Here is a 22,668-nt window from a genome sequence, read left to right on the forward strand (position 1 = left end):
TATAGAAGCATTTCCTTTAGGTGAAACAATAAAAATCGATTCAATAGATTTCTCCTGTTTCCACAGTAATTCTCAGTGCCACTGCAATTGGGTTAAATTGCCCCAAGGGAATTAAGTTTGCCTTAAAAAGACAAAGCACTATCTCTCCTATCTTTCAGCTTATCTTCTGCTTTAAATCTTTCTTAACCATAAAATTTGATTTAGATCAAAGGCTGCTGCAAAAACTGCTCTCAAACGAGAGGCCTTCAGACTCTGAAATGTTAATGTTATGAATTTAGAGCATTTTTATTGGCATTTCCACACAAGGTGGTATTGATTTACCTGGCTGCTGGAATAAAAGGTTACTGCTCAAAAAGACGATGCTGCCATCTGTCATGCTTAGAAGGGATAAGATGTAGGGTGGGTGTTTAGTTCAGGGAAGTTGGAAGGGCTGTTCCCTGCTGCATGCAGATGCTGTTTTCTGTGACTTAAAACTGGTTCTTATTTCCAGTGACTTTAAAAACCTACAGTGTCTTTTTTAATTTCCTCTGCCTCTCTTCCATCTGTGTATAAAGGAAACATGTAAAGATGTGGCCAGAGGTATATATAATTGATACCCACTCCCAGTATGTGCAAGCTGTTCTAGAGCAGGAATTCGCTTACACTGGTGCATAGTAAAGCTACAGTTCCTTGTCAATAGATATTTTGGGATAACATCTGTAGGGGTTTTAATGTTAAAAAAGCCGTGGCCGAGGTAGACACATTCAGCTGTCAGAAGGCAGACTGGTTGTTCTTAAGTACACCAGAATCAAGAGGAGATACTTTTGTTTGAAAATGAGTGAGAAATGTTGCATTTATTAATGCTCTTTAGTAGAATGCTTACTAAAATGTGCCCCAAAATGCTTGTGATAGCATAATATTTTACCTAGATGTATCTAAGGGAATGAGCATCCTTGGTTTACTTAGTGCTCTGGAAGACTTTCTGTATTTGTCCATAGCTGCAGGTGCACGATGTCATGTTGAATTGCAGTTCACCAAGCAAAGCAGAATTAGGTTATTTTTAAAGAAGTAGTTTCTTCAATTCCATATGGATTTCAGAACATGTCATTTTCCCCAGATGCTTGCAGTCATGAATGACAGACTGATCTTTTATTTATCTGATGGCTGCTACCTTGCTTTTAAATTTTAGCTGTTATATGCCTCTGTGTTTTGCCCTGCCTTTAGAGACATCGTAATCAAGAGGGTTTCATTCTGTGTTTTCTCTGGTGTGCTTTTTCTCATGAGTCGTGAGCGAGTTTTACCCCGATCAGATGTTGGAGCCCTAACAAGGCGTCAAGTCAGTGTCAGGAGAGCTCATGCCAGAAACATGCAGAACAGCATCAGAAACACTCTGTTCTGAGCAAAATCTTCATTTTTTCCATGTGGTTTTCTGATAGTTGTATGTGTGAGAGAGAAAAATGAAGTGCTTGTATAGACAGTGCCCTGTTCTGTTTGTTAGGTGCCAGTGTATTCTACTGTGAGTTTACTCGCTGGATTAACCCCAGATTTGCGTTTCTTGGGCACGTAGTAGGATACGTACGGACAGAAAGAATTCAAGAATAATGTAATCTAAAAGCTTAATTGCTGCATTAATGAGAACAAGTAGGAAGTGGGTCCATCTTGCTTCTTAATGAGAACAAGTAGGAAGTGGGTCCATCTTGCTTCTCTGTTCAGACTAAGGGAAAGAAAGGGTAGTAGGAAGAATCATGAAAATGTGACAGCAGGCTGCAATTCCTGTTTTTTTTTTTATAATCTAGAGTGGCATATGTGAGGCTTTTAAGGACAAATCTGTTCTTTTGAGAAGTAAAGCAGTTCTCTTTCATTGACCTACATGTCAGACTCGTAGCATCACTCATAACTGTTGCTCTCTTTTGCTGTACTTTCCTATATGAAAGTGTGTAAGGAAAGTGTCCTTACTCATTTTGTGCTTCTGTTCACATAGATTCTCTGAAATCAGTGTTTAAAAACATGAAATTACTAGTCTGCTCATAGTTTGCCATTTCAGACCCATGTGAAAGAAAAGCTCTGCATGTTTCTCAGTGTTTTCATGTTGCCAGCTGTGAGCTCTGCCAGCTCCAAGCGCTGCTCTCTGCAAGGGCCACGCAGGGGTGTTCAGGAAGAGAACAGTGGGAAGAAGGGAAGAACTTGCAATCAATTGCATAGCACATGGAAGCCCAGGCTGAAACCTCTGTTTCTGAGTGATACTTTGAAACAGCTTCTGTGCTTAACAAAAGAGGTTCTAAGGCATCCTATCAGACCCTGCTGATGGTAAACCTGGGAGCTCTCAAGGGAACCGGCACTGTAGTGAGAATGAGGTAGTCCTGGTGTGGGTGAATGACTTGGGCTGAGCCTGCTGTTAGTCTGTTTTCTTGTCTCTCATTTTAAGTCCTGTTTAATTTCCCTTTCAGTGCTGGTGTGTGCTGTGTTATTTGCTGTGCAGTTCTTATATTCAAAGTGTAGGAAACGAAAAATATCTGCATACTCGTGTGCATACTGTGGAAGTTCACATGCATTGGATGTGGTTTTCCAACTGCTTTGCATGAACAGCAGGACGAGGATGGTACTTGGCTTACCCTATAGTGCTATGAGCACAAGAATTGCATTGCTGCTGTGAGAGATCTGTGCCCCTGGTTACGTACTTCTTTTTTCCTTGTCCATCTTTTCCTCGTGGTGCTATTTAATATTTCTTATCTAGAGTTAGCTGACTGTCATTCCCTCTGGTTCATTCAAAATTTCTAGGTTTCCTCTGTCTTCTTGCTTCTAGCTTAAGCTTTAATGTGGGCACTGCCTTCAGCTCAGCACTACGCCAAGGCACACGGTACTTCATCCCAGGCAGTTAGAAACTTCTGCTGTAACTCAGTGCCTCTGCTTTTAGGGGGCTGTTTGGGATGCGATCTGCTCATTTAGGAGACAGGAAAAGCTCTATTAGAATGCAGTTAATGCCACAGCTCCAAAAAATGAACTATGAGGCGCAGTTCTTCCACAGTACCATGGGAAGAGTTGCTATCTGGCTTCCACTTTAGTATGTTCTTGTTGGAGACTGAAGTCTGTGGAAAGGGAACGCAGGGGCTTGTTGTGTGTGGGGGGGGCAGTTTGGGTAAAGATCAGCAGATGTGCATTGTGAGTCTGCCCAGGTAGGAGAAGTTGCACAATCATGAGACCCCAACTGAGGATCCCACCACAAGAAAGACATACAGCTGTTGGAAAAGGTGCCGAGGGGACTGTGAAGATGACCAGAGGGATGGAGCACCTCTCTTCTGAAGAAAGGCTGGGATTGTTTGGCTTGGGAGAGGCTATGAGGAGATCCCACTGTGGCCTTCCAGTACTTTAAAGGAAGCTTTTAAACAAACAGGAGGAAGACCAGCTTTTTACACTGGCAGACAGTGATCGGATAAGGGAGAATGATTTAAAACTAAAAGAGGGGAGATTTAGGTTAGACGTTAGGAAGAAATTCTTTATTTAGAGGATGGTGAGGCACTGGCACATATGCTCAGAGAAGCTGTGAGTGCCCCATCCCTGGAGATGTTTAAGACCAGATTGGATGGGGTCCTGGGCAGCCTGAACTGGTAGGAGGCAGCCCTGTCCATGGCAGGGGTTGGAACTAGATTATCTTTAGTGTCCCTTCCAACCTAGCTATGAAATCTAGTTTGGCATATATGTGAGTGTTAAAGCAGTCCAGTAAAGTTCTGCAAAGCTGGAAGATGGAAATAGCCACAGACTTGTGGAAATCTGTCTGCTTATTAACTCTGTTCAGATACTGTCCCCTCTGTGGAAGTGAAGGGAATGGGTAAGTCTTTCACCTGGCCTCAGGCACCCAGCACTGGAGTGATGCTGAAACGTGCTGGGCACTGCTATGAAGTTCTTCATTCAAATCAGTTATAGTGCAGCTTTTAATACATTGAATAAACTGTGTTTTTAGAAATATTTTGCAGTCTGTGTCACTAAGATGATGTGGCTTTGTCTTGCCTTGCAGGCAGAACAGAATTCAAGATTTGTGCACTTGCGGAGTAAAAATGTAATAATTATATATACACAGATGTGCATGCCCCTCCTGCTGTTCTTCTACACTGGAGCCTCTAAGTTTCACCTCGCCTGTGAAGAAAGGTTAAGGGAACTGGGCTTGTTTAGCTTGGAGAAGTCTCTGGGGAGATCTCATTATGACCTTCCAGTACTTGAGGGGAGAATATAAATGGGAGGGGGAGTGGCTGTCTACGTGGGTTGATAGCAGTAGGACAAGGGGAATGGTTTTAAACTGAGACTGGGGAGGTTTAAGATATTAGGAGGAAGTTTTTCACACAGGGGGTGGTGACGCACTGGAACAGGTTGCCCAAGGAGGCTGTGGATGCCCCATCCCTGCAGGCATTCAAGGCCAGGCTGGATGTGGCTCTGGGCAGCCTGGTCTGGTGTTTGGTGACCCTGCACATAGCAGGGGGTTGAAACTGGATGATCTTTGAAGTCCTTTTCAACCCAGGCCATTCTGTGAGTCTATGAAGAGCTTTTTTAAAATTTTTTTTTCTTTTTTTTCTTTTTTTTTTTTTTCCTTTCTTTTTTTTGACACTTTGGTAATGTGGTGATATAAACGAACACTCCCAAAATATACAAGAAAATACTCACCTCCTATGAATTCTGTATGGATTTCTCATTGGTGAGAACACTTTAAGTTTGGGGCTGTGATACAGCCCAGTCCTATGAGATTAAAACAAAGCTCAGCCACCTCCTGACCTGGGATCTCCAGCCTATGCTTCTCTCACACACCAGTCAGGGATTGACTTTAATGAGCTTTATGAGTGTTCAGTGAATTCAGGATTAAGGTTTTAATCTTCTATTGTGTTTCTAAATGGAGTGGTCTGGACAATTGTTTGATTGCCACCTACAGCTGCCCACGCATGGTGTGCAAAAGGGCAGAAATGCTTCATGCTGAGGATTCATACTGAAACAAATAGAAATTAGGGCCCTTGCACCAAGTGCTTTGCAAAGCCAACACAGGTGATGCTTTCTGTCCTAAGCAGATGGTTTTCAAACTCAAACTGGATAGCACTGGTTAACAGTATTTTAACAAACACCTTAACTGGCCCTGGCTAAGTAAAGTATTATTGAGATGGGGTCAAAACCTGTTTCTTTAAACAAAAAAGTTCGGTGGTACCACTGCAAATGGCTTAAAAAGGATGTAACAGTCTGCATAGTACACAGTATGGAAGTGACTTTCCAAATACAAATGCGACATTACTGGCACTACACTTTTCACAAGCCAGGACTGACACGACGGAGAAATGAGTTTGTAACTTTTTTATTGAATATGTCACAGTGAACAGAGCAGTAAGTGTTAGATTTTTGACAACAGGGTATGACAGCAGATATACAAGCACTTCTTGGATGTATTTTTCCAAAATAACATATTGTTAATGAATAAAGTAATCCAGTGTGAATACAGATGTCATCTAATCTTCTGCCTGTTAGAGTGTTTTCGTGCTAATTAATGTCAGCACCTAAGTGCCAGTCTTGTGCACTCATAGCTGAATTCCCTGCATTACATGACATGTGATTTTAACGTTAAAATTAGCAAGAAAAAAGGTCAAGAAATGCAAAATCCGTGTTAACTGGAAGATGTTTGACTTCCTAATTATATGATGTATATATTTAAAGAGAACTAATTCAGCTCAGAAGTCAGTTTTAAAAGTTGAACACGATGTCATCAGTACATAAGATGAACATCTCATAAGATCTAAGAGTTCTTTGGACTTAGTTTTGGACATGTGACTTTAGTCATTATGTAATTTTTCATGCATCCATTTTGATCTTTTATTGTTGTTATATGAAATCATCCAGTACTGCAGGGAGGGAGAGAAGAAATATTTTAGGATGCAGACAAGTGAATGTAAAACAATGAAATAGGTGGGCAGTGTTTGAACATGGATCTTCCTTGAGCTGAACCTTCATGGCCTTGCTCTACTTGCATGGGGACAGCCCCTGTGTGCTGCATGTCAGTGCTATGTGCATTAGCAGAACAATACTAGCAGAAGCACAGCCTGTTCAGTAAAACACCTTCCAGCTTCTCCAGGCAAAATACCAGGCCATACCTGCAGTTGCATGTTTTGTGGACACAAGCAGGGTAGCCACAGCATGCCACAGGAGGTGGGCACTTAGCCAGAGCTGTGGTAGGCCTGCATAGGCCAGTGGCTGTGGCTGGAGCAATGGTGCAGTAACCACAGTGCTGCCCCATTTCCTGTGTGGACAGTGTCAAAGTATCCAATACTTTACTGCAGTAAAACACTTGTTTGCTGGTATAGCTTGCAATAAAAATTGCAAAGGGAGGTCTGTCTTTGCCTCCTGATAGCCTCAGCCCCTTCCAAGGGGACCTGCCTGGCCAGGAAGCCCCACTGGAAAGTCGAGCAGCCTCAGACTGGCAGCTGTCATGTTGTGCTGCCTTTAGGATGTAGGGCTGGCATCTCCAGGCACTGCTGCGTCTGGGAACACAGGGACCTGTGCTCAGCAATAGGTCTGTGCTTGGAGTGCAGGCATCCTGAATTCATGGAAAAAGCCCTAGAGAGAAATACTGGAAACAGCAGAGAGCTGCCGAACAAACCAGTTCAAGCTTGTAGTCTTTTATTCCTCAAGCTCTATTTTTTTTTTAATTATTATTTTTAATTATTATTATTTGATGATACGTTTAAAGTGCTAAATTGCTTTTTGCTTCTCAAAAGCAAAGCCTTAGTCAAATGATTTCAATGACTTAGCATTGAATGGAAGTTAGGGGCTGGGGTACCTTTGCTGTTTAATGTGAGGGCAATACAAGTGCTGCAGAGAGGGACTGCAGTGCTCTGACGGGTGGCTCCAGAACAGAGTAAGCGAAGTAGCTTTTCTTCAGAAAAAAAAACAAGAGCAGAAAAGGAAAGATCTCCTTGAAAGGCTACATCACACCTGGATTATTTCCTGCAAAGTGAATGACTGCAGGGCTGTTTGATTTGGGCTGGACCCATGGTTAAGATAGAAAAGCAGAGCACATACAAGAAACCTGCTGGTGCTCTGGCCATCATGTGAGGGGTGCTGGTGCTTGTGCTGGGACCATAGAAAGATGGACAGACACTGTTCTGGATGCCCTCTCTGCCAGCTGCTTCCTGGGTGACATCACAGCCTGGCCATGCAGTGCTACCGGTGCCTGTGGAACTGTAGCCCTCATTTCTAGAGACAGAGTCAACAAGGTCACGTATCTCTGTAAGAAATGCACTTTTCCCTTAAAAATGTGGCCATCTATTTATAGAAGGTAATTAAGTGTACAACTGAAAATAGGACGTTGTGTCATATTCCCGGAGCATTATCAATAATGGGACTCATTTTGTGAACAGTTGCGTTTCTTTAGAGCAGCATGTGATAGTCTCTAATTGCAAAATTAATAGCAGATAATGATACTATAGAATGATGGCCTCTTAAATTGAGACATACTTCAAAAGCTTTTATTCTGTGTGGTAATTTGGCATATTAAAAATCTTTGACAATTTTGACGAAGAGCAATTACAGAGCAAGCACAGTAGCTGCTTCTCTAAGTTAAATAATTCCCTGAGTCCCGTGAATATGCATTAGATTAACGGCCTATAAAATTTCACTTGAAAATACAGATTTCACTGAGGAATAAAAATTTCCAATTTCACTGAAAATCTTTCCCAACAAATTCCACAACCTTCTCCTTCCAAGTACCAAACTGTTTTTTAAGCAATATTACATGAAGAAAACTCCTATCCAGAGGTTCAGGTGTTTCACTTAACCTCCAATCTAAAATAAGAGTTCTCTTAAAAATAGAAAGAATGACAAAAAGCATACAGAGTATCTTCCATCACAAGTCTTTGCTTCTGGAGGCAAAATGGTGGCCCTGAGAGGCTGCATGGAAGCACACAAAATAAATACAGAAAAATATCCCAAGTTGGAAGGGACCCATTAAGATCAGTGAGTGCTACTCATGGATTCACACAAGACCAACCGAAATACAAACCCTACGTATGAGTGTGTTTTCTGGATGGTTCTTGAACTCTAGCAGGCTCGGAGCCAGCACAGAGTTGAGTACATGGCCATGAGACCTGCTCTTGGGTCTTTGGTTCACCATTTCGGGTTCATTCATCACAGGCCAAGAGGATATCCAATTGAGCGGTGTTCTTATCACCTGGTGCGGGGTATCTGAAAGAATGAATCCAAGGGCTGCTTGGAAGGATGTGTAACCAATGGAGGACGTAGAACCAATACTCAGGGAATTATAGAGCTGAGAGGGAGAGATGCTGAAGCTATTTTCCACCTTTTTTTTTAACCTAGTATTACCTGAGAGTTTACTTGAGTTACTGTTGATGCTGTAGTGATGGGATAGGGATAGGGAGGTGATTGTCCCTCTCTGCTCTTGTGAGGCCCCATCTGGAGTACTGTGTCCAAGTGTGGAGCCCTCAGTACAAAAAGGACATGGAGATTTTGGAAAGGGTCCAGAGAAGGGCCACAAAGATGATCAGGGGGCTGGAGCACCTCCCCTATGAGGACAGGCTGAGGGAGTTGGGTTTGTTCAGCCTGGAGAAGAGAAGGTTGCGGGGTGACCTCATTGCAGCCTTTCAGTACCTGAAGGGAACTTACTCCCAGGAGGGGAGTAAACTCTTCGAAAGGGCTGATAATAGCAGAACACGGGGAAATGATTTTAAGTTAAAAGAGGGAAGATTTAGGTTGGATGTTAGGGGGAAGTTCTTCACTAGGAGAGTGGTTAGGCCCTGGAACAGGCTGCCCAGGGAGGTTGTGGATGCCCCGTCCTTGGAGGTGTTCAAGACCAGGTTGGACGGGGCCCTGGGCAACCTGATCTAGTAAAGGTGTATGTTTGGTGGCCCTGCCAGGCAGGGGGGTTGGAACTACATGATCCTTGAGGTCCCTTCCAACCCGGGTCATTCTGTGATTCTGTGATTCTGTTGTGGGGTCTGATCGTAAGTTATTCCTGAAGATTTTAATAATATGGAAATATGCTTTTTAACATCTTGCATTTTAATTAATTGAGGGTATCTCAGGGTAACTTTAAATACCAATTAGTTCATCTGCTATGCTTCCTGTTAACTAGATTTTTTTCCCAATAATTTCTAATCACCTTGTACTTCACTTCTTGATTCTAATTACTGGAGCTTTGTGTATGATAACAAGCACTTCAGTTCAGAAGTGATTGCATGGTTTTCTTAAGTGATGTACTCAAAAAACTTTCAATTACAAACATTTCAATTTCAAAGTCCTGTATACCAATTCATGACTTCTGCTTACTTATTTGTGTTTTATGGAAATACCATGGGAAGTGAAGGGGGTGGCTCAAGTGGTATCAGAGCATTTTCCCTTTTGGAAGAGGCAGATCTGAATGTGACCTTCAGCTGTATGCTCTTAAGCCTGATTGGAATATGCAAAGAGAGAAGGTGCAGTTTAAACTACTCTTAATGATCATACTAACCTTTTTCTTTTTTTTTTTTTTCACCCAGAATGTAATTTATTAAGGAAATGATTAAAAAATTGACTTTTCTCATGTATTTGTTGCTCAGCTGCGTCTTTCAGTGCTCTGAGCAAGAAAAGATGGAATAATTAATTCAATCTTTTATTAGCATTTAGTCAGAAGAAGAGGCGTTAGAATTTACAGACAACAAAAGTAGAAGCTATAAAGAAGATATTGGTGTTTGTGATACAGTATCCTGTACTGGCAAGGAGTATAACAGTACTGTCAATACTGTTTTGAAAACTATAAATAAAATATTGTATACTTTAAATATATAATATAGTATGTATGTTATATAATATATATAATAATACATAAAATATATTTATATATAATATAGCTGTATTTTGCTTTTGATATGGATTTCCATCTTGACCACAAGGAAGTAGATCACTCTTTGCTTTGGCTACTACACAAAGTGTTGATTAGTATCCAAATGTTGTCATTTTCAGGCTTTTGGGTAGAAGATATTGTCCAGACATCAGTGTTTATAATAGAACCCCTGCTTCCCTGAAGGGCATGAAGGCCTGACTACCCAGGTTGATTTCTGCATTGTTTGGTATTAAATCAGAAGTTGCAGTTGGTTGGGCTTGTTTGCTTTTGTTTTGTTGTTCTTCTGAAGGACTCTTTGCTTTGAAACAAATAGTCCAGTGTTTATAGTGTTCTTAAGTGTTTCTGCATTGCATCAGATTGTTACATTTACTCCGATCATAATGGAGTAACAATTTGCCCTTTGCAGATTCTTTCTATTTCTTAATCATTTCAAAGTCACTGTTGTCAGCCTGGGTTTTAGGTCAACACTATAAACTAAATGCTATTTTTCCACAGGTGGTCATGGAATTTTAGTACTTTAGGAATTCTGTGGCGCTTTTTATGCAGATAACAACAGTACTGTCAGTGGAATTAGCTGGGATGTGATCTTTCTTAGAGAAGACATTTTCTGATGCTATTACACTTTCTCTTCTGTTTATCGATCCTTAGAAACTGACCACCAGCTTTCTGAGCATGGCAAGGAAAAATATTACGTTTATTGTGAACTTTTGAAGGTTGAGGAAAGGCACAAAAAGGTCTTTAAATGTCAAGTGTTTGGTGATACTGGAAATAAGGAACGCTTCTTTATGCTAAGGGTATAGCAGCAAGGCAGCCAAGCCTGACTGAGAGCAAGGACTTGAAGCTGTTTCTTACATCCTAAGGGATGCAAACAGTTCAAACAGCTGTGCATCTACGTAGTGGTTCGTAACAGCTTGAAGCATGGAGGATTTTTGGTTCTTGATACAGAATGAAAAACATTTCTAGTGCCTATTACTTTTGCAGGATGGGAAAAATTGTTCCACAGACTACGCAGAGCTATTCCCATTATCCCTATTTAAATCTTCTGGGATGAGCTCTTCTTTTTCATCTCTTATTTCACAACAGGAAAAAAAATATAAGATGACATAACTTAAAGAGCATTGGCAAGTCTTACATAAAATGGCATTGCCTAAGGTATTGCACAGTTGCATTTGCCTAGAGGGAGGGAGTATGGAAGAAAGGATCAGTAAATCTATTCAAGAGATAACCAGATGCTTTTTCTTAAATTAAAGATATACCCGTATATAGCTTCTCTATGTTTAGTGTGATTGGAGTGAAAGAGAAGAAAGCCAAAGAGTAAGATTTAATAGGTAAATATGTAAAAGAAATGAAAGATAAGCAGGGCAGAGAACACATGGCAAATGGAAATATGACTTATTCTATCCTTGTGATAGTATTTTCCCATGTAAGAAATGATTTGGGCAAGCAGATTCTTTAAATACATGAACATGCAGGGAACAGTTACTTTCAGTTGGGAGCCAGATTTCTTTCCTTGATATTTTTAATAAATCCATTGATCTTAACATGCAGGGTGTGGCTGTTCAGCGTCTCTATTTATCAGTATTTCTTCACATCATTGCAATGACCTTGTATTTAATGCCCTCCATCCTATTCCAAGAGAAGGAGTTTCATGGCCTCATCCTAGTCCCCACTTGGCCTCTGTCCTCAAGACAAACTGATTGCACAGTTCCAGAAAATATGCCATGTGCAGTCTATTGCAAGTGAGTGCTTCTGTGCCAAATATTCTTGCACAAGTTTGTCAACACTTATCAGCCTTTATGTGAAATATCCTTGCTACATGAGACTAGTGTTTCTCTAGCAAAAACTGGTTCAAGCTTGAAACAGCAAATATGTTTAAGGTAAGGACTAGCATGTAATGACAGATGTTGCTTGATGTATACAAAAAACTTGAAGAGCTGTAACTTTGCTGATGTACCTGTAGGTGTAATGTGATATTTCTGTCTGGTATGTGTGACTCTCTCTCACACCTTTCTTCCTTTTTCCCTTCCCAGTATTCTGGGGCTCCCCTCTTCCTACAAATGCACTCGTGCAGTTGGAAATCTTTCTCCTATAGCACTTTGTGGGCAAACCTGAATTCCTGATAAATTTTTAGCAGCTTTAGTAGTGTGCTGAATTATTTTCTCACTGTTTGATTTGTGTGATGGCGTGTTTAATCAATTTGGCACTTGTAAGAAATAATTTCAGTTCTGTTATCTTTAGATGAGTTTTGGCTAAAGGAACAAAGTACCCTAGAATGGCAAACATATCCAGAAGTGAGATCTAGGACTCAAAACCTACACCCTCCCTTCTCCTTTTCTTTCTCCTACCTTAGGGCAGCTCCATACTGGTTGGGATCCAGCTTCCTATTAACTCTGTCAAAATCAGCCTGAACTTGTACTGTGAAAAGATCAGATGTATTCTTCATCAGACCATTCTTCAATGCAGCCTTATGGCCATTTGCCTTAGAGAAATCCAATTCAGAACTGATAAGAAAATATCCCAGATTAACCATTCTCTTCACTTTTCTCCACTCTCAGCCTCTCACTTCTTAAGGAAGGGAGCAACATTCAGAATTTTCTGGAATGATAAATGATGCTGACTGCAGAAGGTCTGCACTGGGTTTATTGGAGGAAAATGTTCTTCACAGTCAGAGTGAAAACAGTCAGCTTAAATTAGTTTGGAGAATTACCATATATATTGTTTTTGAAAACTGCAATTATCTGTATCTCTGTGCAGCCCTTCTGGCAAGTCTAGCGGTTGCCAAAAGTCCTGGATCAATACTGTTACTTGACAAGTAAACCAGAAACACTTGGGCTCCACCTGAGAAACATGTGCAAGTGTAGCTTCCCTTGGCTCTTCTTACCAGGTAGAACCCTTCCACTGGCCAACACTCCAGGCATAAGCCCCAGAAAACAAGGCACTGAAAACACATCTGCAAGTGCAGAGGAAATATTTTTTCTCTTGACTTTGGCAGTAGTGGTTCAGTCACTGGTTACAATTCCTTGACTTACACCACCATTCCAACACCAAACTTCAGGGAATTTGGATCCATACTGTTGGCCAAGATGTGACCAAAGCAGGTCTCTTTTTGTGGGCTTGTTGTGTTTTGTGTTTGTTTTTTCTGCCGTAAGTGCAATACCACCCTACAGAGATCTACAATTCAGGTGTATTAAATTGCTTAGAGATGTATTTCTTGGAGCTAAATACTTGAAAGCAAGGGGGAAAGTGAAGAGAGAGTATTGAAGTACTTGAAAACAACCTCCTCTCCACAAAAGAAGTATCCTCGAGAGGCAGATACTCCCTTCTCCTTCCCCCACTCTGCCTTCTGCACACACTGTACCTGCTTTAATCCTGACTTTCCAGGAATCCGTGGTAGAAATGCAGATAGGTGTGTCATGCAAATGAATTGTTTAGTGCTGCATTCCACCTCCCCATTGTTGCTGGAGAGATCTCTTATCTTGGGTTTTGGGCTATAGAATGCTGAGCTGTTGCTCTGAAAAGCTGCCTTATTTTGGGTAGCATTATTTTTGTTATTTTTTTAGCAAAAGGTATGTTTTGTGGTCCTGTAGTGCTTGTGCCATAACTCTCTTCTTTCTACTGCTTCAGTTTATCTTGCATCTTTCTTAACATGGGGATTTTTTAGTTTTATTCTTGCTGTGGATAGCTTTGGTATGATGGTATGACAGTGAGCTGTAATAGTACCTGTTGTCTATGTAATAACTCACAAAGCTCCCCAGTGTGATTGTGAAAGGTAGAATTGGAGGGAGAAGAAGCTGTTCTGCTTATTAGCTCTGTGTAGTACAGCTTTCCCATGTGCTAAACAAATTAAATGTCTGGGGACAGATCCTGAAATAGATTTCAGAAACTTTTTTCTCAGGCTTCTATGAAGGACTTGTCATCTTGCTTGGAAATCTTGCTTTGCCCCTGTAAGCAAGCTGGTGTCTTTGTCGGAAAGCAAATGCTGTAGTCTTACTTTTCTTGTTTGTTTGTTTCCACTGGTTGTTACCATTGACAGTGTAAATAATTGAGTGAGTTTGGTTCAGCAGGTTTTTGCTGCTAAATATGAAGAGATACCACCTATCACGTGTTGATGGAGTTGGGAAGAGATGGGGATACACATCAGTCCCATAGCTGAGTGAGCACATCACTTTTGTAGCTGGCATAACTCCTGCTTTCTGGCTTTTGTGCCATTTTCTGCCCTGCTTCCTTTTGGCCACTTTGTGATATGCTGTCAGGATACCTGGCTTGGCATGAATTGCAGCACTGGTGGGATTCCCAAATGCCTAGGCAGCCCAGGCAAACTGCTGCTGCAGTCTCTTACAACTCATGTGCACCATGTGCAATGGTTGAACAGGAAACCTGGTCATACGAATCCAGGGTTTTTGCTGTGGTTTTGTGAGCACTTATTCACAATCTGCCTTCCCTATCTGTTGCTGTGTGGGAGGCTTCTTAAATTAGGTCTTCCCCTGGCTGCTGAAGTTCTTAGAGCCACCTGGCTCCTGTTCTTCCATGAATAGCGCTCTGAGATACTCTGCCTCTGTGGGGCAAGGGACGTATTTCCATGATTTGGTTTCCCCGGCTGTTCTGGTTCTTCAACACCTTTCGCTTCCCATCCATACAGTTAGTACCAGCCTCTCTCTGTTGCCTCCATTTCCTAATTATTCCCAATTACATTTCTCTGAAAACTAAGCAAGACAAAAGCTTGGAAGCTTGTCCCATAGCCGGTGTGAATTTTCAGTTGTGCATGGAAACAGGTGCTCTTTCTGGGCAAACCAGTCACCTTTATACAAATAAGCCAAATGATTTCAGGTATGTCGGATCCATCGGTCATGTGCCTGTGGATCTGCATGTGCACATGGCAGTTGAGAACGAAAAGTCTGATGGCATGGAGCTGCTGAAACCAGCAGAATGCCACTGCACACAAGGACTAGTCAGGCTGGTTGCCACCTACCTGGTTTCCTATCTTAAAAGGCTACAATCTTGATTGCATACTGATGTTCCGTAGAAAAGCGATAGGAAGCGGCAGAGGCAGAAAAGATTTTGGTGTGCAAATTCAGGAGAGCCATTTGCATTTGAAAGATCATCTGCACAGGCTCAGGCTCACAGCTTTCCTGCTGGTGAGAGCTCATGTCATGCAAAAAAATATCGGCCAGTTTATTCCTCAGAATCATAGAATGGCTTAGGTTGGAAGGGACACTAAAGATCACCCAGTTCCAACCCCCTGCTGTGGACTGAGCTGCCCCCGACCAGCTCAGCTGCCCAGGGCCCCATCCAGCCTGGCCTTGAGCACCTCCAGGGGCACCACAGCTTCTCTGGGCAGCGGTGCCAGTGCCTCACCACCCTTTGTGTGAAAAATTTCTTCCTGACATCTAACCTAAATATTCCCTCTTTCAATTTAAAGCCATTGCCTTCTGTTCTATCACTGTTAGACTCTGTAAGAGTTGGTCTTCCTCCCATTTATAAGCTTACAGTACTGGAGGGCCACAACAAGGCCTCTCCAGAGTCTTTTCCAGGCTGAACAAGCACTGCTGTCTCATGTCCAGCTTTTTGTCCACCAAATTGCCTGGCCCTTTTATAAGTCCAAGGATGAATATTTGACCCTGAGCACTTGGTTTCTACTAAGACAGAAGCTTATGGCAATGCTTCTGTAAGGCCTACTGCTGGAAGCTGTGTGGGTTCCCCAGCGCTCTACTGATTGCCTCGTGGAGTAGCAAATGAACTACTTTCTGTTCCATCTGCTCTGAAACAGCTGGTGACTGTAATCTCGGCACCACCATGGTGTAAATGGTGGAGGAAGACTTGGAATATTTTGGAACAGGAAAACCTGCTCAGTAATTCATTTGCAGATTGAACTATGTGAATTCTGAAGCCAACAAGAAAAACTTGACTGTTAGATGAGGACTGACAATTGCAGTTCACCCTTTTTCTTACCCAGGGTTGTTCTAGAGGAACAGCTCCAAACCTGGTTCTTGTTACTCTGTCATCAAACTGAATATTCATGGTGGCTTCTTTCTTTTTCCTTTTTCTCTTTCAGTTGTTTTTTTTTTTTCCATCTGTGGTTTTGCCAGTTACCTTCAGGGATAACATTTGCATGGAAGTTATTCAGTTATAGGAGGAAGGAGAAAAAATAACTGTTAGGATTTGTCTGTAGGGTCTTCTCAGCATAAATGCCCTTGAGGTCCCTGTGCCCGGCTGGGAGGTGCAGGCCCTCAGGTAGTTCCTCTGACCATCCTTCTGCAGTGCTCGTCTTTCTGGCCTGATAAGGGCTGGAGACTCATTCAGACAATCTGAATTCTGCCTTTGGCCATCAGTGTCTTAAGGAGAGGTTTGATGAAGAGGCTAATCTTAAAGATATTGTATTTTAATGTCCACATGACTCATCATATTCCACAAAAGCAGGTGCTGGATTAATAGGTTAGAAGACAGGACTTGATGCAATTTGCTTTGTGCTTCACAGTAAAGTTTAGATATATACGTATCTGTTGCCTCAAACAGACAAAGCACTTATAAGAAGTGCTCTTTTTTTCTGTGATTTGTCTATGTTTACATAGCACTTTTCTGCTAAGAAGACAGTTGCTTCTGTTTTGATTTGTCTGCATCATTACTTCCACCTCTACCTCAGCTGAATTTTGTTGGTAATGAAGGTCTGCATTCTAATTTTTCCTCCTTGGTCTTAGCACTTGCACAGACCACCCTCTTTAGGAGCCTCTCAAAAGTCAGTATTTTGTAAAATTACAGAATTGCCTTAAATTCATCATGTCATCAACTGTGTGTGAAGATTTGTCTGTGCGAGGAAGTTATTTCAGATTAGGGAAAAGTATGTTTTAAAACGGCAATGGTTATTTTAAGGTAGCTTCATATTGGGACGTATTTATTACAGAATAACTCTGCCTTTTTTTCTGCTTCAGCTTAATCCACTTGCAAAGTAGACAAGCTTATTTCTTCTGAATACTTTGAGATGTAGACAGAACCATCAGCCTGGGAGAAGACTGTCCGAATTTGGCTTGATAAATAAGAGCTTTAAGACCGCAGGCTGGTTTCTTCGAACACAAAGGGAAATGAGCAGCAAGTGCTTGGTCAGGGATTCCCATTAGCACCAGGGCTGTGCAGTTCTCATGTCCCATGGTGAAACTGCTGGAGATACAGGCCTGTAATTGAGATCGGTATCTACCTGCTTACCAGGAACAGAAGCAGAGGGAGAGGAGTGCTGGGATGTTTTGATTCCATGTTTTAAATGAGGTGAAGAAACTGCCAAAGAATGTTTAGGCAGTGGGGACCGTTCCCTTAGGGTTTCACCTGCCTCTGGCCAAACTCAGCTCTAGCTGGCACACAACATAAAACAGCATCTGTTGGGAAACCAGCAGTGCCTGAGGCAGTTTTGGAAGTTTTATATTGTGATTCACTATGGAAAATGTGTTTTCACAATGAAAGATTGTTTCTCAGATTCTATGTCATGGTTGCATTCAAGTGGAAAGCACACACTGATGCAGACTGGTTTGTACTGGGGCTGTGTACTGGGCTTGCACATTCAGCCTGAGTCTGACCTTGGCTGTTGATGTTGTAACATGAGCAACGTTTTGTCCTCATGTTGATTCTTTATACATTAAGGTATCTGTATTGGTTGGAAATAGCGCACCTTTTTCGCAAATAAAAATGAACTTAAGATCAATCTGAAAAATTAAACCTAAGAAATGAGGAGAGTTTATTTTTTTTCCACCGGGCTTTGTGTTTCAGATTCAATGGACTCTTTGTGTTTCCCACTTGGAATTAAATGAACTGAGATGTACTGTTCTGTCTATTCAAAACCAAGTTCTCTGGAAGTTGTATATCATACTTGTAAATAAAATGGATACTGGCCATTTACATACATGTTTGCAGCTCTCATTTTTCCTTCCCTGGGTGCTTCCTAGGTCTTCGAATCTGTATGGTACAAACATCCTTGTTATAAAATGCTCTGTAATGTAGGATCTCCATTGGTTTTTTTCGGGAAAGGCTGTCTGCCTGTTGTAATCTTCCTCACAAGCTGCTAACGTACGTGGTTTGAATGGTTGTTGGGAACAAACATCGTCATTTTATTTGCAGCCCTCGTGAACAGGATTTGACCAAGCATTTTCTTTCACTGTCCTCTGCTAAGTGCTACTTTGTCATAGCAATACCTTCTGTCACATTGCTTTTCTGGCTTCCCCCTTTCCTTCATCTTACCAGCTCTTCCCCATTCCTGACTGCTTTTTCTCCTTCTCTTTCTCCCATACTGTACTAAAAGGATTAATTTTGCAGTGAAATGAAATATTGCTTTTATTCAATAGATAGACATAGTGGAGCAGTAGTATAGATATAGTATAGATATAGTAGTATAGATATAGTAGTATAGATATAGTATAGTAGTATATCTATCTAGTAGTAGATAGACATAGTAAGAGCAATAGCAGGTACATGCAACATGTGAAATCCAGATCTCATGGTGACAAGGTAGTTAGAGGGGAAAGGCAGGAGGAAAAGCAAGAGGAAGGACAGGGAGTTGGGAGAGAAGATACTCAGACCTACATGAAAGTAATTTATTTTCTTGTTTTCTTTTTTTGTTGTTGGTTTTTGGTTTCTTTTTTTTTTTTTCTTCATCTATAGTGAAAGAAACAGAAATGGGAATGATTTCATTGTCCTTTTTGCTCCAGGTTCACACACGTGAAACAGGAATAAATAATAATCAGGAAGGACAAGTTATGGGGAAGGAAGCAAACCTTCTGTTTATGCAGCTTGCTTTGCCAGCTGTCACGGCTCAGTTTTCAATACAGTTTATGATTGGATTAATAATAATCAAAAGATAACTACATGGTGGATTATTAAGCTTACATTTTTGTTTTCTAGTGGTCATTTTCTCTAGGAGTACATACAATCTTGCCACATGGAAGACTTGTACATGTTACTGTCTTGACCACCAATGACCTTTCCTGCTTTAGCAAGGAAGCAATGCTAATACTCCTTGTCTGTGCTTAAACCTCTTCACCCCTTTAGGAAGCACCTTAGAATGGGTTTTCTGGTGTGAACTAAGGTGGATTAAGGAGTGTTTGCTTTGTAAGAGTTGCTTTTTTAAGTGCCTTGAACTTTCTGAGCTAACAAACCTGAACTGGGTTAAAAGAGACGCAGGAAGGTTGTATTTCTCCTTTTTTTTTTTTTTTTTTTTTTTTTTTCCCACAGTGAAACGATAGACTTCCTTCTTGGAGAAGCTGAAGAAACATCATGGAGAACCCAGACATTTGAGCATCTGCAATACTGCTTAGGGAAAAGTCTTTTTGCTGTTTTCCTCCTCAAAATCCCATTAGTTCTGGGGCTATCTTTGCTCTTTTCCATATAGTTTCTGTCCTTTTCACTGGTTTTCAAGTTGCCTGCTGCCTTGTGAAGACTATGGCCTGTTGCTGTGTAGGAGACCTGTCCCCTTCACCACTGGTAAAAGAGATTGTGGTTGCATTTTCTTGTAGTCTAAAATGCCACCCAAGCTGAACAATGCACACACATTCTCCTCCCTTTTTCAGGACTTGGATCATTCAAGCACTGCAGAAGGGACTGAAGGTTATGTCCTTGCCAGATTTAAAACATATCCAGCCACATACAAGGACTAGTCACATAGAGGTGATGACAGCTTAGATCACACTCCAAGCATCTTATTTTTCTTCCTCTTTAAGAGAATTCATTTTCTGTTGCAAAAGCATTTGTTGTTGTTTTGTTTTGTATGTGTTGCTGACAGAAGACAGACCAGAAAAAATGTTGTCTAAAAAAAGCTAAGATTGGTAAAGTAGTAAACAGTTGGGAAAGACTTCACAGAATGGGAAATCTAGCCAAGTATTTGATAGCAGGCGTAGCTTTGCTGTCTAAACCTAACTATTGGAAAGATGGAGGCATTTCATGTAGAGTTCATTATGACAAATGTTTTTGGTAGAAACTGCAGGGCTGCTGATGTATCTAATTGAAAACATTTAGGAAAACTCTTGACCAAGGTTTGTTTAGCTCAGGCTGTATTTGTTAGGACACAAGCATGCATGGATGTCATTGCAATAGGAGTTAATGCTCAAATAATTGCAAATAACTGGCAGTCTACGTGGATGGAAAGAGTCAAGTGATTACCTGAAGAGAATAGGCATTCCTGCTGAATTACACTTAAAATAACTGTGTGTTTAAGAAAAGATGAAATTTGGGAGTTGCTGTGAAGAAAGCAGCTTCTGTCTGCACTAGTTCTGTTTTTCTTAACTGTGTGAAATACAGGTTTGTGTTGTACAACAAAGAAACCCCCTAAAAACCTAGAAATCAAAACAGAAAATCCTTTGATAGATGAAAGTCGGCATCTATTTAACATTTGTTATCTATAATATTGCCTGCAGCCACTATAGTGTGGCAAAAGGAAATATTCAGCGCCGTTTTCCCTGTACAAGTACCTAGCAGCTTGTACTAAAAACCAAACAGCAACTCACCTCAGTAGCACAAAGACCACAGGGGATTCACATGAAAGATCTGCCACCTCCTCAAAAACCTTATTTGATATTTGACCTGATTTATGCCTACCCAAACAGTTAAATTAAACCTCTCATCTGTAAGCCTCTGCTCCTACTTGGCTGGTGTGCTCCTGCTTTCCTGTACAGCAGGAAGACTTCCTGCCATGCTGCTCTGTGCGGCCTGCATTTGCGCACCTGCTCACCTTTGTGGCAGTGAGGAATGGAATGCAACCTGGTAAACTGAAGGCAGGGTGGACTTGGTGATCCTGAAGGTCTTTCCCAACCTGCATGACTCTGGGATTTTGCTTTCCTGAGCTCCTCACAGGGACCCGTATGAGCAAGGCTGTTGCACTCCTGCCCATCATTAGCACTGTGACAAGGGCAAAAGCACCTCGCTCCCAGCGTCAGTATGAGACATTGGCATTTCACCACCTTTTGGTTCCTTTGGAGGCAGAGGGGTTAATCTTGACGTCATGGGTTTAGGGCCGATGCCCCATTGACCATCCTTGTGCTCAAAGGCATGTGCAGAGGGGCATCCTGTGTGGGTTTCAGAAATGGCTTCTGCAGTGGGGGATGTGGTTGATGGAAAAAGCAGATCTGTTGTATAACACAAAAATTATGTTCTCATTTCTTCAGGGACCAGAAGTCTGTGATTTTCCACAAGCAGAGTACTCAGTTATGCAATTAAATTAGGTGGACTGGTTTCTGCCCTTTGCGTGGACGTGTCTGCTTTGGCTGAGCTCTTCACTGTGTCCCGTGCTCCCGGCGGAGTGCATGCTGGGCTCTGCTCTTTGTCATGCAAGAACTTTGCAGGATTTCAATGCTGCCAATTGAATTTTTTCCCTGTGTGCATGAAGTAAACAGTCCCCAAGCTGACTTCTAGCAGCTGTCGGGCTTCTCCGTAACAAAGTTAAGGCGGTATTTTTGAAGGACAGGTTGTTAAGTGCGTGTATCTTTCAGATGCATCTTAAGTTCTTAATCATGTTACTACTATGACCTAACGTTGCATTATTTCTTTTTCTTCCTCTAGTTTTCCCTACACAAAATGGAAAGGTTGCTATAGTGACTGGAGGTGCTAGAGGAATTGGTTACCATACTGTGAAGCATTTGGCAAGACTTGGCATGCACGTTATAATAGGTACAGTCATTATTTCTCAAATACTAATGTATATTTTTTGTTTGTTTAAGAAAGTATTTCTGTGTCTTTAATGGAGTGTTTTCTTTCCAGTATAAGCATAAGTATGGAAGATGAAGGATGGCAAGTGGAGGAGCCAAATTTTAGCACAAATGAAAATTTGATTTATATTTTGCTTTGCAAGATTTTAAAGAAAAGTGATATATATATTTTTTCAAATACAAAACTTGGAGGACTTGAAGTACTTTATGTGGAAAGTCAACAAGGAGGCCATGGAAAAGACTTTAAAATATGGGCAATATGTAAATATTTTAATAACTCATTTCCGATTTCCTTAATTGAGAATGAACTTGAACTTTGTGGAACACATTTTCAGTAAGAGGAAAACTAATGAAAAACCTGAAGGAATATTCCAGGGTTTCCTGGGGGATGATTTGTGTTCTTTTGTCTGGAGCAGCAGAAACCATTGTAACTTCAAGCACGTGAAAATCTCACATTTACTTCTTGGAGGTTCATTCATGTCAGTCTGAGATGGGATGGATAGGTCATCCTTTGCATGTGCTTGTTTCTCTCCATTAATTTTAAAGTGTTCATACACTTTAAATTGTGTATAAATTAAACTGAGAAGTCATTTAGCTATTTGAACTGAAGGTGAATTCTTCTAGGAACTCCAAAAATGGCCCAGAATTCAGAATTTCTTTTCTATGCTACAGGCAATATTAGTGAGATATTTTCCTGTTTTCTGAAGCTTTCACTGCTTCTATTAAATATGTCTGCTAAATATGCATATAATATCTGTATTAGTATAATAAATATGATAAATAAATGTCTGCTACAATGTTATGTAACATCAGTAATAGTCACATGCTTAAAACACTGCCTTTTTCTCCTTTATTCTTTCTTAAACTGAAAGTTAGAAAACACTGCAACTTCTATGCTGTAAGCTTTCTGCAGTGTTGTGTTTTATCACACCTGCAAGCTGGTGATGACATTTTATTTACATTTTAGTCAGAACATGCTCTCTTTCTCTAAGGCTTCATTCACATCTATTTTGAAAGAAAAATAAGAGTAAAAACAAAAGCAAAACAAACACAAGCACATAACAGCCTTGTATTTTCAATGTTCTGTAGTAAGTAACACTAATGGACTTGCCCTGGAAGTGTACAGGTGTAATGCAGAATACCACTTACTCATAC

General features: G+C 41.1%; 1 protein-coding gene across 1 annotated transcript in view; it reads left to right on the forward strand.

The window, feature by feature from the left end:
• Positions 1-22,668, forward strand: part of DHRSX (dehydrogenase/reductase X-linked) — a 154,011-nt gene that overhangs the window by 13,394 nt on the left and 117,949 nt on the right. The window contains exon 2 of the mRNA XM_015848643.2: positions 21,368-21,475. Coding sequence (XP_015704129.1) covers positions 21,368-21,475 — 108 coding nt within the window. The remainder of the gene's footprint in view (positions 1-21,367; positions 21,476-22,668) is intronic.

Source organism: Coturnix japonica, chromosome 1, assembly GCF_001577835.2.
Source record: "Coturnix japonica isolate 7356 chromosome 1, Coturnix japonica 2.1, whole genome shotgun sequence".
NCBI classification, from domain to species: Eukaryota; Metazoa; Chordata; class Aves; order Galliformes; family Phasianidae; genus Coturnix; species Coturnix japonica.